Source organism: Coturnix japonica, chromosome 5, assembly GCF_001577835.2.
Source record: "Coturnix japonica isolate 7356 chromosome 5, Coturnix japonica 2.1, whole genome shotgun sequence".
Taxonomy (NCBI): domain Eukaryota; kingdom Metazoa; phylum Chordata; class Aves; order Galliformes; family Phasianidae; genus Coturnix; species Coturnix japonica.
In genome coordinates, this window is record NC_029520.1 from 11,539,147 (window position 1) to 11,552,855 (window position 13,709).

General features: G+C 38.9%; 1 protein-coding gene across 3 annotated transcripts in view; it reads left to right on the forward strand.

Annotated features, from left to right (window-relative positions):
- SYT9 (synaptotagmin 9) overlaps positions 1-13,709 on the forward strand; it is a 62,498-nt gene that overhangs the window by 21,669 nt on the left and 27,120 nt on the right. For all 3 annotated transcript variants that reach the window (XM_015863972.2, XM_015863973.2, XM_015863974.2), the window contains exons 2-3: positions 5,846-6,194; positions 8,940-9,486. In XM_015863972.2, coding sequence (XP_015719458.1) covers positions 5,846-6,194; positions 8,940-9,486 — 896 coding nt within the window. The remainder of the gene's footprint in view (positions 1-5,845; positions 6,195-8,939; positions 9,487-13,709) is intronic.

A 13,709-nucleotide genomic window follows, 5' to 3' on the forward strand; every position in this document is an offset into this window, starting at 1 on the left:
AAATGTAGCTTTCATAGTGCCCACACAGAAGCATAGAATGAATGACTATCTCAGATACAAAGTCAGTAAGCTGTTAAGACAGAAAATCTGAGAAACAGTATCTTACAGATTTCTTTCAAGATTCTCCTAAATTACATTTTTCTCTTAAGTATCTAGAGTTGCATTCCTTTTCATATTTGTATGTTGTTTGAAATCAGTTGATGCTGCCAGCTGAACAGTAATGATGAATGTATTTTGCATCAAAGAAGCACTCTGAAGATTTTGACAGGAAAGGTGTTAGAAGACACCTTATCTTAATCATTTATTCCTGAAAAATCCCAGTCTGGGGAGTACGCTAAGCTTGCATTTAGCTGCTAGTCAAACTCAGGCTATCCAAGGTGCACAGAGGATTTCTTCCCACATGCCTGAGGTCACTGTGATTAATTCCCTTTTGAAATATTAAGTGCTAATTTTGTAACTGCTGAACATTATTTTTTTTTAGATACATTGAAATAACATTTTTTTTACAGTGGTCGATAGTGGTAAATAGATTTGAACATGCAGTTAATGCAATAAATGATCTTTTGTATGATATATAAGAGTTTCTGATACTTTTCTGGAACTCAAATTTTCTGGAACTCAAAAGTGGATGTTTCCTTTCTTGTGCAAAAGGTCTTGCAATCATTTCTTAAACATCTGAAATGAAATCACTTCCTGTTTTTCTTAGGTGTTAAATGCACTGTGAGGTCCCTTGCAGCTTTTAAAACCTCTAGACATGGGCAGAGCTAAAGTATTCAGTTAAGTTACTACCAGCATTAAAACCCTGAAATGCTGCAATGTTTGTATCTTGACCCTTTATGTCAAAAATGAATGAAAATCAAATTAAATCCTGACTGAACAGTCCTTTCTGAAGAATTATATTACTTAAGAAATGCCTGTCCTATTACATACAGGTGTGAGGTCAAAAATAAGCTTTTTTTTTTTTTTTTTCTTTCCATAAAGCTGAAACATCTTAACCAGAACTTCTAGCCTTAGTGAGCTGGGTATTGCTATGGCTCTTTGTCATTTATATATCATCATAATCTGTTTGGTTTTTTTCCCCAGAGTAAACAGCCATGAGTATTGCAGACAGAAAAGTTCAAGGGATTTGCAAAGCTGTAAGATAACAATACATAGGATGATATCTAGCTGTTAACTTCGCCCTCTGTCCCCCATGCATATCCCTCTAAAGATTTGTTTCCCCTCTGAATCTAACAAGTTCTCAGTAACATCTCACCTTTCACACTCACTGATTTATTCAGTGTCCCCCTTTGGCCCTGTGATGTGGCCACATTTCTCCAGGTATAACTTCACAGTTTTACTCCAAAAATTTAAGGGCATTTAATAGGTTCATTTTCAGCAGTCACTAGCAGCAATTTACATCACCTTTGTGAACTCAGACTGACGCCTCAAATTCAAAGAGCAGCATGCCTGTGTTTACTTCACTGATCAGGTAGTAAATGAATGTTGAAATGCACTGTTTTGATTTTCCTGATTTTTTACTTTTGTTTTTTAGTTTTTTAGTTATTGTAATGTTGAGAAAATGTTTAGATCAGAGGTTGAAAAGCTTTGAATTTATCTCTGTGGTCAACTTTGGTACAACCAATATAAAAACTTCAATATGTACTGACATCAGGACTCCAATGCACTCATTTCCATAACCCAGTGTGTAGTTTGGGTACACTCCTGGACATAAGCCAGCAGTGCTTGCTTGCAGCCCAGAAGACTGTATTAAAGGGCCTGTACTGCATTAAAAGAGGAGTGGCCAGCAGGGAGAGGGAGGTGATTGTGCCCAGCTACTCAGCTCTTCTGCTACTCAGCTTCTTCTCCAGCTACTCAGCCCCATCTGCAGTACTGTGTCCAGTTGGGGGCTGGACTCGATGATCTCTAAAGGTTCCATTCCAACCTCTACGATTCTGTGATTCTGTGATTTAAATTACTGGAGAAAGAAAGTTAAGTATTATCATAGAAACTGATTGGTTTTATTCAGCAAGTATACTTCTGAGTGGTGTGCTCACATGTTATTTTGATTGCACTTAATAAATGGCCTCATAAAGTCACTTTACCCAAATTACAACCAAAACATTCTGCTTACATAAAAGCATTTCTTAATAATCAAAGCTAAAATGTTTCTTTTATAGAATCACAGAATTATAGAATCACCAAAGTTGGAAAAGACCTCCAAGATCATCCAGTCCAACTGTCCACCTATCAATATTTCCCACTAAACCATGTCCTTCAGTGCCACATCTAAACCCTTCCTGAACATCACCAGGGATGGTGACTTCACCACTTCCCTGGGCAGCCCATTCCCCTGCCTGACCATTCTTTCAGTGAAGAAGTATTTCCTAACATCCTGAGTCTCCCCTGGTGCAACTTGAGGCCATTCTCTCTAGTCCTGTTGCTAGTTACTGACTCCCACCTCACCACATCCTCCTTTCAGGAACTGGTAGAGAGCTATAAGGTCTCTCCAGAGCCTCCTCTGCTCCAGAATAAATAATCCCAGTTCCCTCAACTGCTCCTCATAAGATTTGTGCTCGAGACCTCTCACCACATCAGATGTCCTTCTGTGAATACTCTCCAGGATCTCAATGTCTTCCTTGTAGCGAGGGGCTCAAAACTGAACACAGCACTGAAGGTCTGGCTTCACCAGTGCTGAGTACAGAGGGATAATCACTTCCCTCCTCCTGCTGGCAACACTATTAGTGATACAAGCCAGGGTGCCGTTGGCCTTCTTGGCCACCTGGGCACACTGCTGGCTCATGTTCAGCCGAGCATCAATCAATACCCCCAGGTCCATTTCCTCTACACAGTCTTCCAGTCACTCTGCCCCAAGCCTGTAGCATTGCCTGGAGTTATTGTGGCCAAAATGCACGTCTCAGCACTTGGTCTTGTTGAACTATTGGTCTCAGCCCAATTATGCAGCCTATCCAGATCCCTCTGTAGGGCCTTCCTACTCCCAGGCAGACGGGTACTTTCTGCCAACCTGGTGTCATCTGCAAACTTACTGAGGGTGCACTCAATGCCCTCATCCAGGTCATCAGTAAAGATTTTGAATAGGACATGCCCTAATAATGACTCCCATGAAACACCACTTGTGACTGGTTGCCAGTTAGATTTAGCTCCATTCACCACTACTCCATGGGCCTGGCCATCCGGCCAGTTCATTACCCAGCAAAGAGTGTGCCTGTCCAAGCCACGGGCTGCCAGTTTCTCCTGGAGAATACTGTGAGAGACAGTGTCAAAGGTTTTGCTGAAGTCTAGGTAGACTACATCAACTGCCTTTCCCTCATCTGCCAGGTGGGTCACTTGATCACAGATAGAGATCAGATTAGTCAAGCAGGACCTGCCTTTCTTGAATCCCTGCTGGCTAAGCCTGATGCCCTAGATGTCCCACAAATGCTGTTGCTACAAAACAAGAAAATATATTTTTTAATGTTTTAAATCCATTTTTCCCTATTTATGAGCATCTGTGAATATTTTACATGTAAAAGCAGCTCCAGAATACAGTAAAAAACCTCTTTGCTTGGCACTGCACTGACCTCAGTTATCTGCACTGGGCTTGGCCTACTACTGCAAACTGATAGCCAGGAGGGTAATTCCTGAAAATTACTGGCCAGTGAAAGGTAACAGTTCAGAGCCCTTCAGTCACGCTTTCTCTCATAGCAATAAGATGGGTATCTGATCATCCCTTTTCCACCCTCAGAAATAAAACATTCACATACAAAAAAACTTGGTTGCTACCTAAAGATTCAGACGTAGGACGAAGATGGTCACTTCTTATTCTGTAGCTTCGCAAGTCTAAACTATTAACCATCTTCTCTGAAAGTCATAAGGTGAGGGTTTTCAGTGTTACTGTGTTAAACAAGGAATCATATTATTAAAGCTTTTCAGACTCTCTGAATGAAATATAGTTTATATTGCTATCATTTCTTATTTCTTACTCATTATGGGAATTCTGTAGATGGCCATGTTTGCTGCTAACATCATTCTCAAGGTAGGGAACTGTTGGTCTGCCTTTCAGATTGTTCCTCACCTTCACACATCCTTAGCATTCAGCAGTCTCTTGTTCACTTCTCACCTTGCAATCTTTTGCCTCGTTCTGACAACTCGTAATTTTTCATTTCCTTCAATGCTGGATCATATACAGCAATTGGTTCTTTGAAAAAGCAACCTTTTTGCAGACCTCTAGTGTATTTCCTCCAGGGAATCTAAGACAAATTGCTTTATTCTGAAGGTCCTCCTTCACTACTGCATCTCAGTTCCTCTGCCTTTTAATCATACGGAGAAGTTGTCTCTGCCTTTACTGCTAGGCTTGTTTACCAGTAAATATTCCAAAAATACCAAGAACCACTGTTCTACTTTCTCCCACATTGCCTTTTATGCATGGGAGGAATTTCTTTAATTAATTTTAGCTCTGAAACTCTTTACTGTAACTGCAGGCAGATGCTATGCTGTCCCCACTGCTAATGAGCTTTGTCTTCATGCAACTGGGAGAAGGACAGAAAGGACCATGTTGGCTAAAAATGTTTAAATTGGTATTCAGCATGCAAAATAAACTGGACGGCTCCTGCGTGAAGCTGACTGGAAAGTCACTCCCCACTCTGCAGAAATTTAATCTGTCTGGCTAGTGAGAATGACTCACATCAAGGGTTGAGTCCACTGCCTTTTCCACTTAAAAAAGTATTCCTTGTCCAAATTAACTGAGGCTGTTTCATCTGAATAGCCATCCTTAACTGTCCTGCTAAGAGCAACCTTGCAACCTCATGCCACCCTCTTAAAATCTAGGCTAGCTCTTAGCTATGGAGATGCAGGCTGATATTCCAAATATATAAAGCAGTATGAAAAATTGTTTTGATAAGGTTGTTTATAATTTGAGGCTGTAAAATAGAATTCTTACTAATTGTGTTTAAGGCGTGATCTATTCTGTAATCCACAGAGAAACTGATTTCAAAAACACTGTAACCATAAAAGCAGCTGCTACACTGAGTCATTTTCCCAACATGCAACTAAAAACAAAGCAAAACAGAAAAGTCTCTCCTTGTTGTAAATTAAGTCTGTTCATGTGATTATGGAGTAGGATAATGCTAGGAATGCGGAGAAAAACAACACGAGAGTCATCTGTGCTCTGCTTTTATACCAGAAGACTGGAAACAGAGTAAAGAGCCTTTAAAGTTAAAAATCTCCGTTTTGAAGAGATATTAGTATCTAAACTAAATGATGAACAGCAGGACATGCATTCATAGTCAATAATCATTTACAAATAAAGAATGAGTCTAAGATTAGGAGGAAAATAGCTTATAATAAGACAAGATATTTCAGTTGAATACCTAAAGAAATCCATTTATGCATGTGGACATGTTCTTGATTGTGAAAGTATCAGTCTCTAGAAGAGAAGGTAGTAAGAACTGATAAACGGTATGAAGGAAAGTGCGCTACTCAAAAGAAAAATAAAGGAAAAAAACTGTACTGCAGGTATTCCTTTTTCACCAATAGGCAGCTGAGTGATGGACAGCCTTTTTCGTATTTAGAAAGGCCCTTTATTGCACTAAGCTTTTGAAAGGAAAATATAAACTTGGTTCTATCAAAATGAGTCTTACACACAAGTTCAAAACAAGTTTGTTCTTTTCTTCTTGGGGGAAAAATAATTTAAAAAAGAACAGAAAATGCAATATGTTCCTATTATCTGTCTGCTGCACCAATCAGAATTTAATTTTTGCAGACTTGCAATATAGAAACACTTATTTTCCATATTCTATGTGTTAGAGATGCAGAGTTCCAAATGAAAAGCACTAAAGATGTGACGTATATGTGTTCTTGTTTGCAGATATCTCAATAAGCTTGCTTTCCTTAGTTGTCACAGCCTGTGGTCTTGCTCTGTTTGGTGTGTCCCTGTTCGTGTCCTGGAAGCTTTGCTGGATTCCTTGGCGAGAGCGTGGCCTGCCATTTGGGAACAAAGACAAACAAGAGTCTCTGAACTACACAGATACAGAGACCAATGACCATGACTACAGCGAGGATTATCTTGGTCAGCCAACAACATACCCAGAGTCCTCCATGAAGATCAGCCACACCTCTCCTGATATTCCAGTAGATGCTCAGGCAGGAACAAAGGAGAACTGTGTACACAATGCACGAATGCATCGTCAGATCACTGAACCAACCTCTTCTGCTCGGTCAGTACCTCCAATTTATCTCTAGCATTAATGAATACAGATATAGCCAAAGAATTACAGCTTGACTATTTAGTACATTGGTCTACTGTGAATTCATAATTATTCGTCATGTTCTTTGAAAAAATATATACGTAAAAATTATCAAGGTGCACAAGTCTCTTAGATTAAAAGCGCAGGATCACAATAATATTCCACCATTGTGTCAACTACTGCCTGATTGGTCAGCAGCCAGAGGAGTGTGTGCCTTAAAGCACCAGGACAGCCTACATTTAGCTTGTAAAGCATATCCATTTGCACTTAGTGGTGCTGAGCACTCAGTAATGTCTCCTCAAACATTTTTTAAAAAGCTAAAGAAGAAAAGTAGGGCGAGCTAATGAAACACTTGCAAGAGTTAGAAATAGGATTTAAAGTCACAGATTTTAGCCACAGTCATAACTGTGGGGGGAAAAGTGACTGAACAAGAGTCAGGGAAGACTCCAGGGGAAGGGTAGAACTAACCCAGGAGGGAACAGGAAACAAGCAGGGTGTGACTGTTCAGGGGCAGATGATAAAAGGATTATGCTTCACACAATAAGAGAAGGGATCAGTGTGCGGAGCCAGTCAGTAAATTTCTGAGTCGAAGCAGATATACTTTAGCTGGAGGAGGGTACAGCACTCATCCAAGAGTTTCCTGGTAGCCTCTTTTCAGGTCACCTGGGTAAAAGGACAGCAGCTCTCAGATAGTTCAGGAATTGCCAGGAGTGCAAAGCATGTTGCAGAATTTGAGAAGATCCCAAAACATCATTAATGCTGTGCAGCAAAATCTTCGAGTGCCTTTTCTCTTGAGATTAGTGTAAGAATGAGCTCATTTTGATGTAGGAATCTCTGAGGTGGTCAAAGCCATAGTTACAATTGCTCAGGCTTGCATCCTACCGCATGCAAGGCTGAATTCTGACTCTACACTAATACCCCAAAACTACAGGGCTGGTGCTGCTCTGCTTTCTGAGTGCTGAGAAATAAGCATGATATGAGATTCATTAACAACAGGAGATTTATTCAGCATCTAACACCAAGAACTCTTATATTTGTCTATTGTGAGATCACTGAATCAAATATAGGCACTCTTCCACAACAGGATAGCAATTCTGACATGTTGTTAAATGACAAATGCACAATATCACCACAGTTTAGTCATCTCACAAGAAACAGCAGCAGTCCCAGTCTGTAACAGAACACTCCTCAGCATCTTCAGTGCATGAACCATGTCTTCAGTGAATTTCTGCAGTTTCATCTTCTGCCAGCTGTTTCTGGTCTGTTTGTATGCCCACAAGAAAATTACTTGCCCAGGTCTCCGCAATGATCTATTCTGTTTGCTGATAGTAGTCATTGCTCATTACCCCTTCATTCTTTACCTCCTATGTTTGCCTAGGTCTTCTCCAGAAGACTCTTCCACAAAACAAGAGGGGCCTATTTCATTGCACCGCACCCTTGCTTTGTTCATCTTTGTCTCTGCTCCTTTATTGTATCACTCTTCTGTGTAGCCACAGAGACCAGGCACCTGCCTCTGCTACAATCCTTGTTAAGACTTCAGTAAGGGAGCATTCCCTCCTTTTTACTCTCTAAGGATATTCTGCACCTCCCACTGCTCTGAGGAACTTACATTTGAACAGTATATATCTTCTTCTGTGACTTGACAATATTTTTTCATGTCAATGACATATGTGTACCTATAAAGTTATGTATTTATTATAGAATAACAGAAAAAATATGAGGGTAGTTTATAAGGTGGTTTGCACACCCATGAACACACATTTAAAAGGAATAAATGAACAGCAGTGGCAAAGTAACTATTGTTGATTACATTCAACATAAATAGTTTTGATTTAACTCTATGCCAGCATTGTCTACATTATCCTTTTATATTCAGCCACAGTTCATGGTACTCCAATACACTGAACAATTGCTGCATATGAATAAGTCAAAAAAAGTAGAATCCAACTCATAAGATTAGGATTTTACCTAATCCAGCTTTCACATCCCTGAAAGTGATTCACCCCTATAGTGATTGCAGATTTGATTTCTGTTATCTCATGAAGTGGAAATTTCAATCACAATAAATGAGTGAATCCAGGTAATAAATCTCACTGGACCGAAGCTAAAACAACCTTCTCTCCTTGGAGTAATGAAACTAAAGGAGCTTTGCAGCCTAAGTACTTCAGAGCTCATTACATCAGTCACAAGTGAAAAGCAAAACAAAACAATTGATGGGGGGGAGTCAACAAATAATTTCAGGCCAGAACAAGTCACTTAACAATGTGGAAATCAACAAGTCATTGAAGTGAAGAGCTGTCAAGAAGTATCCTCTTTGTTCATCTTTAACTTAACACCAGAAATTACCAAGCTCAGTGGGTATATTTTAAGTTGTAATAGGATCTGGCCTGTAATGAACTATTTTCATAGGCATTAATCCAAAGGATTCTGCTGAAAAAATGGTAACTGATAACAGTTACTGGCAATAGATTGTAGTACAGTGGATTTGCAGGGGCAGTGAATTTGAGTTTGTTACATTCTTCAGCCAAATTTGGAGAGTTCACGCCATTAGGTTGAGAAAATTAATTATCGTGTTTTGTAACATTATGCAAGTAAAAATCTGACACTGTTGTACATTAAGAAAACATGTCAAATGAAAAGAGGATCTTTGCTGGCGTGCTCAGATTCATATGATTGTCAACCCAACCTATTTCAATTCTTTTGTTTTCACTTAAGGCATAATTCAATCCGAAGACAGCTCAACCTCTCCAATCCTGACTTCAACATCCAGCAGGTTCAGAAACAGGAGCAACTGACTGGAATTGGCCGCATTAAGCCAGAGCTTTATAAACAGAGATCTGTGGACACGGATGATGGCCGGAGGAGTAATAGCAAGGCATGTGGAAGACTGAACTTTATTCTGAAATATGACTGTGATTTGGAGCAGCTGATAGTGAAGATACACAAGGCCATCAACCTGCCAGCAAAGGACTTCTCTGGAACTTCAGATCCGTATGTGAAGATATATCTACTTCCTGACAGAAAAACAAAACACCAGACTAAAGTACACAGAAAGACCCTAAATCCAGTATTTGATGAAGTTTTTTTATTTACTGTTCCATACAATGATCTGAATGCACGGAAGCTCCATTTCTCTGTCTATGACTTTGACAGATTCTCCAGGCATGACTTGATTGGCCAAGTGGTAGTGGATAATTTTTTAGATTTGGCAGATTTTCCCAGGGAATGTAATATTTGGAAGGATATTGAATATGTCACCAATGTAAGTACAATCTTTTTTCTTTCTCTCTCTCTCTCTCTTTTTTTTTTTTTAATTCTTGGTTTCGGATTTCATTTCCTTTACTTGATTATAACTATAATTCACTTATAAATTTATGAATGAAAATATTCTCTATTTTTCTTGAGATTTGACCTTAATCCTCAGAAGCTGACAGTACAATTTCAGTCTTCATTTCTCATTCTTTGGCTATATTAAAGAATGTCTTATATTTTTCTTCTAATAGAGTAGAAAAGCCATAGAGTAATAGAATGCCTTCCTCTAAGTCTCATTTAATGTAAAATTTACTGAGGAAACACCACTTTTCTCACTTTGCTTATCTTTCTTTGTATTCCATTATTTGCCATGAATTCCAGTATACATAACAGAACTACAGATTTAAGATTTCTCCAGTTGCATTCTTTAGTACTTTAAATGGTGCCCTCACATAAAGTCAGATAGCAGCTTATCTAGAATCCAGGCAAACTAGGTTCAGACAATACTATCCAAAACAGAAATGAATTATAAAACCTGAGAGATAGAAAAAATACTAATTATAACCACTACCTCAGTACACATTCCACAAAAGAAAAAACGTGATTGGATTAAGTCCTTGATTGGAATAGATTTGTTATACAGGGAAATGGGGAACTTGTAAAATACATCTATATTCTGTCTCGAGGTTCAGTGAGGGAATCCCACTTGGGATTAGGTACAAGACCACAAAAATTACTTCTGGACAAAAGACTTCTTTATGCATGAGCCAGCCTCTAAGTAATGCAAATAGAAATTAATAATGCACACCCTATGGGGAACAGACATTCTATGAGAATGATGCACTACAGAAATCCACAGAGGTAAAGCTGAAGCCAAGGGTCAGTAAATATTTCATTTGAAACATCAAACCATTCTCAAATGGAGAGTATGATTTAGAGCCAAACAAACCCAACATTATTCCTAGTGAGATCAAGATGTACGTTTCTTAGACCTCACCTCAGGAAAGCATTTAAGCCTATGCAAAGCTGACTGCAAGAAACTGTTTCAAAGTTCGGTATGTCCTGACGCAATTACATTCTTGAACCAAGACCCTCACCTTGTGCCTCTGTGGCCTGCAGGCATGCCATATGACAGTTTGAGAGGATAAAATTATTTTGTTCTAATTGTTTGCAGTGTCTTTTTGAAATCATATATTGCCCTTGTTTTAAGTGTATTTATAGCTTTCTTACTCAGCATCCCATACATACATACAAATCTCTTTACTCTAGGAGGGACCATCAGCAGAAGTATTAGCAGCTCCCTCTCCTGAGGATGTATTTATCCAAATGAAACACATAACCTGAAACGTAGACTTGTTACTGGGTTTTCAGTTCACAGAGACCTTTCTGAAGCAACTGAGTCACAGAAGGAGACACGATCCAATTTTGGCTAATCTGAACTTTGAGATAACAGTATCAGATAAAAGGAAGTGTGGAGAACTCAGCTCAGTAATTAATATTTCCCAAATGTCAAAGATTATAACCAAGTAAAAATGATGAGAAACCTTCTGAGCATCACATAAGAAATCAACTTTCAGCACATTTCCTTGTCTGTGCAGCTAAGATATCTCCAGACTGACAGCAGAAGCTGAATCCAAGTAGCTCCTCAGTGAAGCTGCTAAAATAAATACTGATGTGGCTGCGCTCCCAAGCAGTACTGGGCAGCACTGAAGCGTTTCTGAAATAACATTTAGCAAAGTTCTGAGCGCCACTGGGCAGTCTATGGTTGCAAACAGAAACTGCATGAACTCAAGTGAGTTACCGATCACTTAAGCTGTGAATGTCTTTTTCTTCCAAATGATGATAACTACAAAGCAGACAAAGGCCAGGCAATTTTGCTAGGTGCCTATCAATGGAGAGCAGAGCACAAGAGGGAGAAGCCAAGAGAACATGCTGGAGAGAGAGAAGCTCCGCATGACTACCCGTGAGGAGTTTGTTGTATTGCTGAAGAGTACTTAGTATAGAATCTGGGTGCACTGTAGAGCCAGAGATCCCAAAGCCTTTCCTTTCCCTTATTGTCTGTTTTATTGTGGTCTAATTGAATTTGCTGCGGTAATAGAAAAGAATGCATCAAACCCTCCTCTGCCCCAAAAAGCTCTGTTTCAAGAGAGCGCTGCACGCCACAGCCCAAGAAGTCAGCTGTAAGCAGTTATGCTGGCCTACTTTGCCGTGTGCCTCCTTGTGATTTCTAATAACACTAGACGTCTTCTTTATCCCAAACCAGCAGTTCTCATTCTGTGGACTATAATATCTATTGCCACCCCAGAGCTTGAAATGATGTCATAACACAGATGCGCGTCAGCATAAAGATTTTCCTATGTGCTCAAAAGCAATCTGCCTCCAAACACAAATCTCTGATAGCAGAGTGATTGTTCTTCTAATCCCAGCTCCTCTGAGCATAAAATCTCTCCCCTGTAACACTGATGCTTTTTCCAGCAGGAAAATGCAGCAGTGGGCTGTTTAATGGAAGAAATAATTAAGTGGATCAACTTCAGACGAATACAAAACGAACTAGATAAGCTCTTCATATAGCTACCACACAGATTATGCTGGTTTCTGGCTCATCAAGGAGAGAAAACAAGATGCTCTTTACAGAGCATGAGAACTGACACATGCTCCTGAGGCAGACCTCCCCCTTTCAGGATGGCATCCCTCTTAGGGGGTTGTTTAATTCTTCTGCTGATTTTTTTTTTATTTTATTTTATTTTATTTTATTTTATTTTTTTCCATGGGATTCATTTTATTTATCTATTTTATCTATTTTGGTACTAAACAGAAAGGCCCAGATACATCTTTGTTTCAAGCTTCTGAGCCTAACAGTTACAGCACAAATGCATCTGACCCTGGATCTCTATTATGCATTACTGAGAGTAGAAAGCAATACAGTTGTAGCGTTGGAATGATAATTTTTTAATCTCATCCAAGCTCTGCGACTGCTTCAGTCTATCATAGCCTTTCTTCTTTTTATTCCTGATTTATTTACAAATGTGTATATATTATATTCTGTGATGGAGTGATTCTTTTAGGCAGGATTTCAGTATTCATAGTTTGGCTCCTCTTGTTTTGCTTTGTAATGTTCATTGACTAGTGGTAAATTTTGAAGGGAAATGAGTCTTTAGTATTGCCATCTTCAAGCTCACATGTGATCAGGTAAGAATATATGGCTTTTTTGCAAGATAAAATTAACCTCTGCAAAGGAAAGGAAGCTGTCAGATAGTCCATATAAAAAGAAAAAAAAAGAGAACCCTTTCTTTCAGAAGGTGCTCAGTTACCACAGCATGCAGAAGGAAAAATAATTGCTCTTTGAACATCAGCAGGCAGCTGTAGGGCACAGAGAAGAATTTCTGTGAATTAAAAATCTCTTTCTCATTCATACCGCCTTGCTTGGATTCTCAAAATGCCCAGCCTGCATCAGTTTCTAAGCAGGTGATCTTTTTAGAAAAGAGGAATATTTAAAATTAGCCTCCACTTGGAGCGAGGAAGTAATGAAAGTAAGAATGAATAATGAATGCTTTCATTCTTAACTGGGACAACATTTTTCTGAAATGACTACTCATTTTAGGAGTCAAGTTCTGACTGATATTACAGCCCATAGAGTTTTGACAGTAGGACAGTCTTTTCTGCTTTCAAAGATAGTTATATTTGACATCAGGAATAGTAGAGTGAAAATGTTATTTTACTAAATATCTGGTGTGATAAAAACAAACACCTTCACAAAACCTTCTATTCCTAACACCCCACTGGCAATGTATCTCTCATCTCATCTGCTGGTTGAACATACTGACTAACCCGTTTTCCTGAGTTTTTCTATAGCATTCTATTCTCAGAGGCTACTTACAGCAAGACTTAACAGTGATTACGCACCTAGTATTTTGTAAATCATAGTTTACTGGTACTATTCTTCTTTAGCTTGCAGTTTCATTGGGAACTGCAGCTCTGCCCACCTCTTGTGAAGGTATAAAGTGAATTGAAACTGATAAAGCTGAAGGCAGTTGGTCACATTCAAAGAGCAGTTTGTTCTTTTTCTGCAAAAAACAGTAGTGCCAGGAGAAAAAAAAAAAAATAATAATATATATATATATATATATATATATACATATCAAGAAACAAACTAAGTGAAAGCAAACTATTTTTAAGTACTAAAGGATGGTAAAAATATAGAAAAAAAATATTCAAGGAAGAAAGAAAGATTAC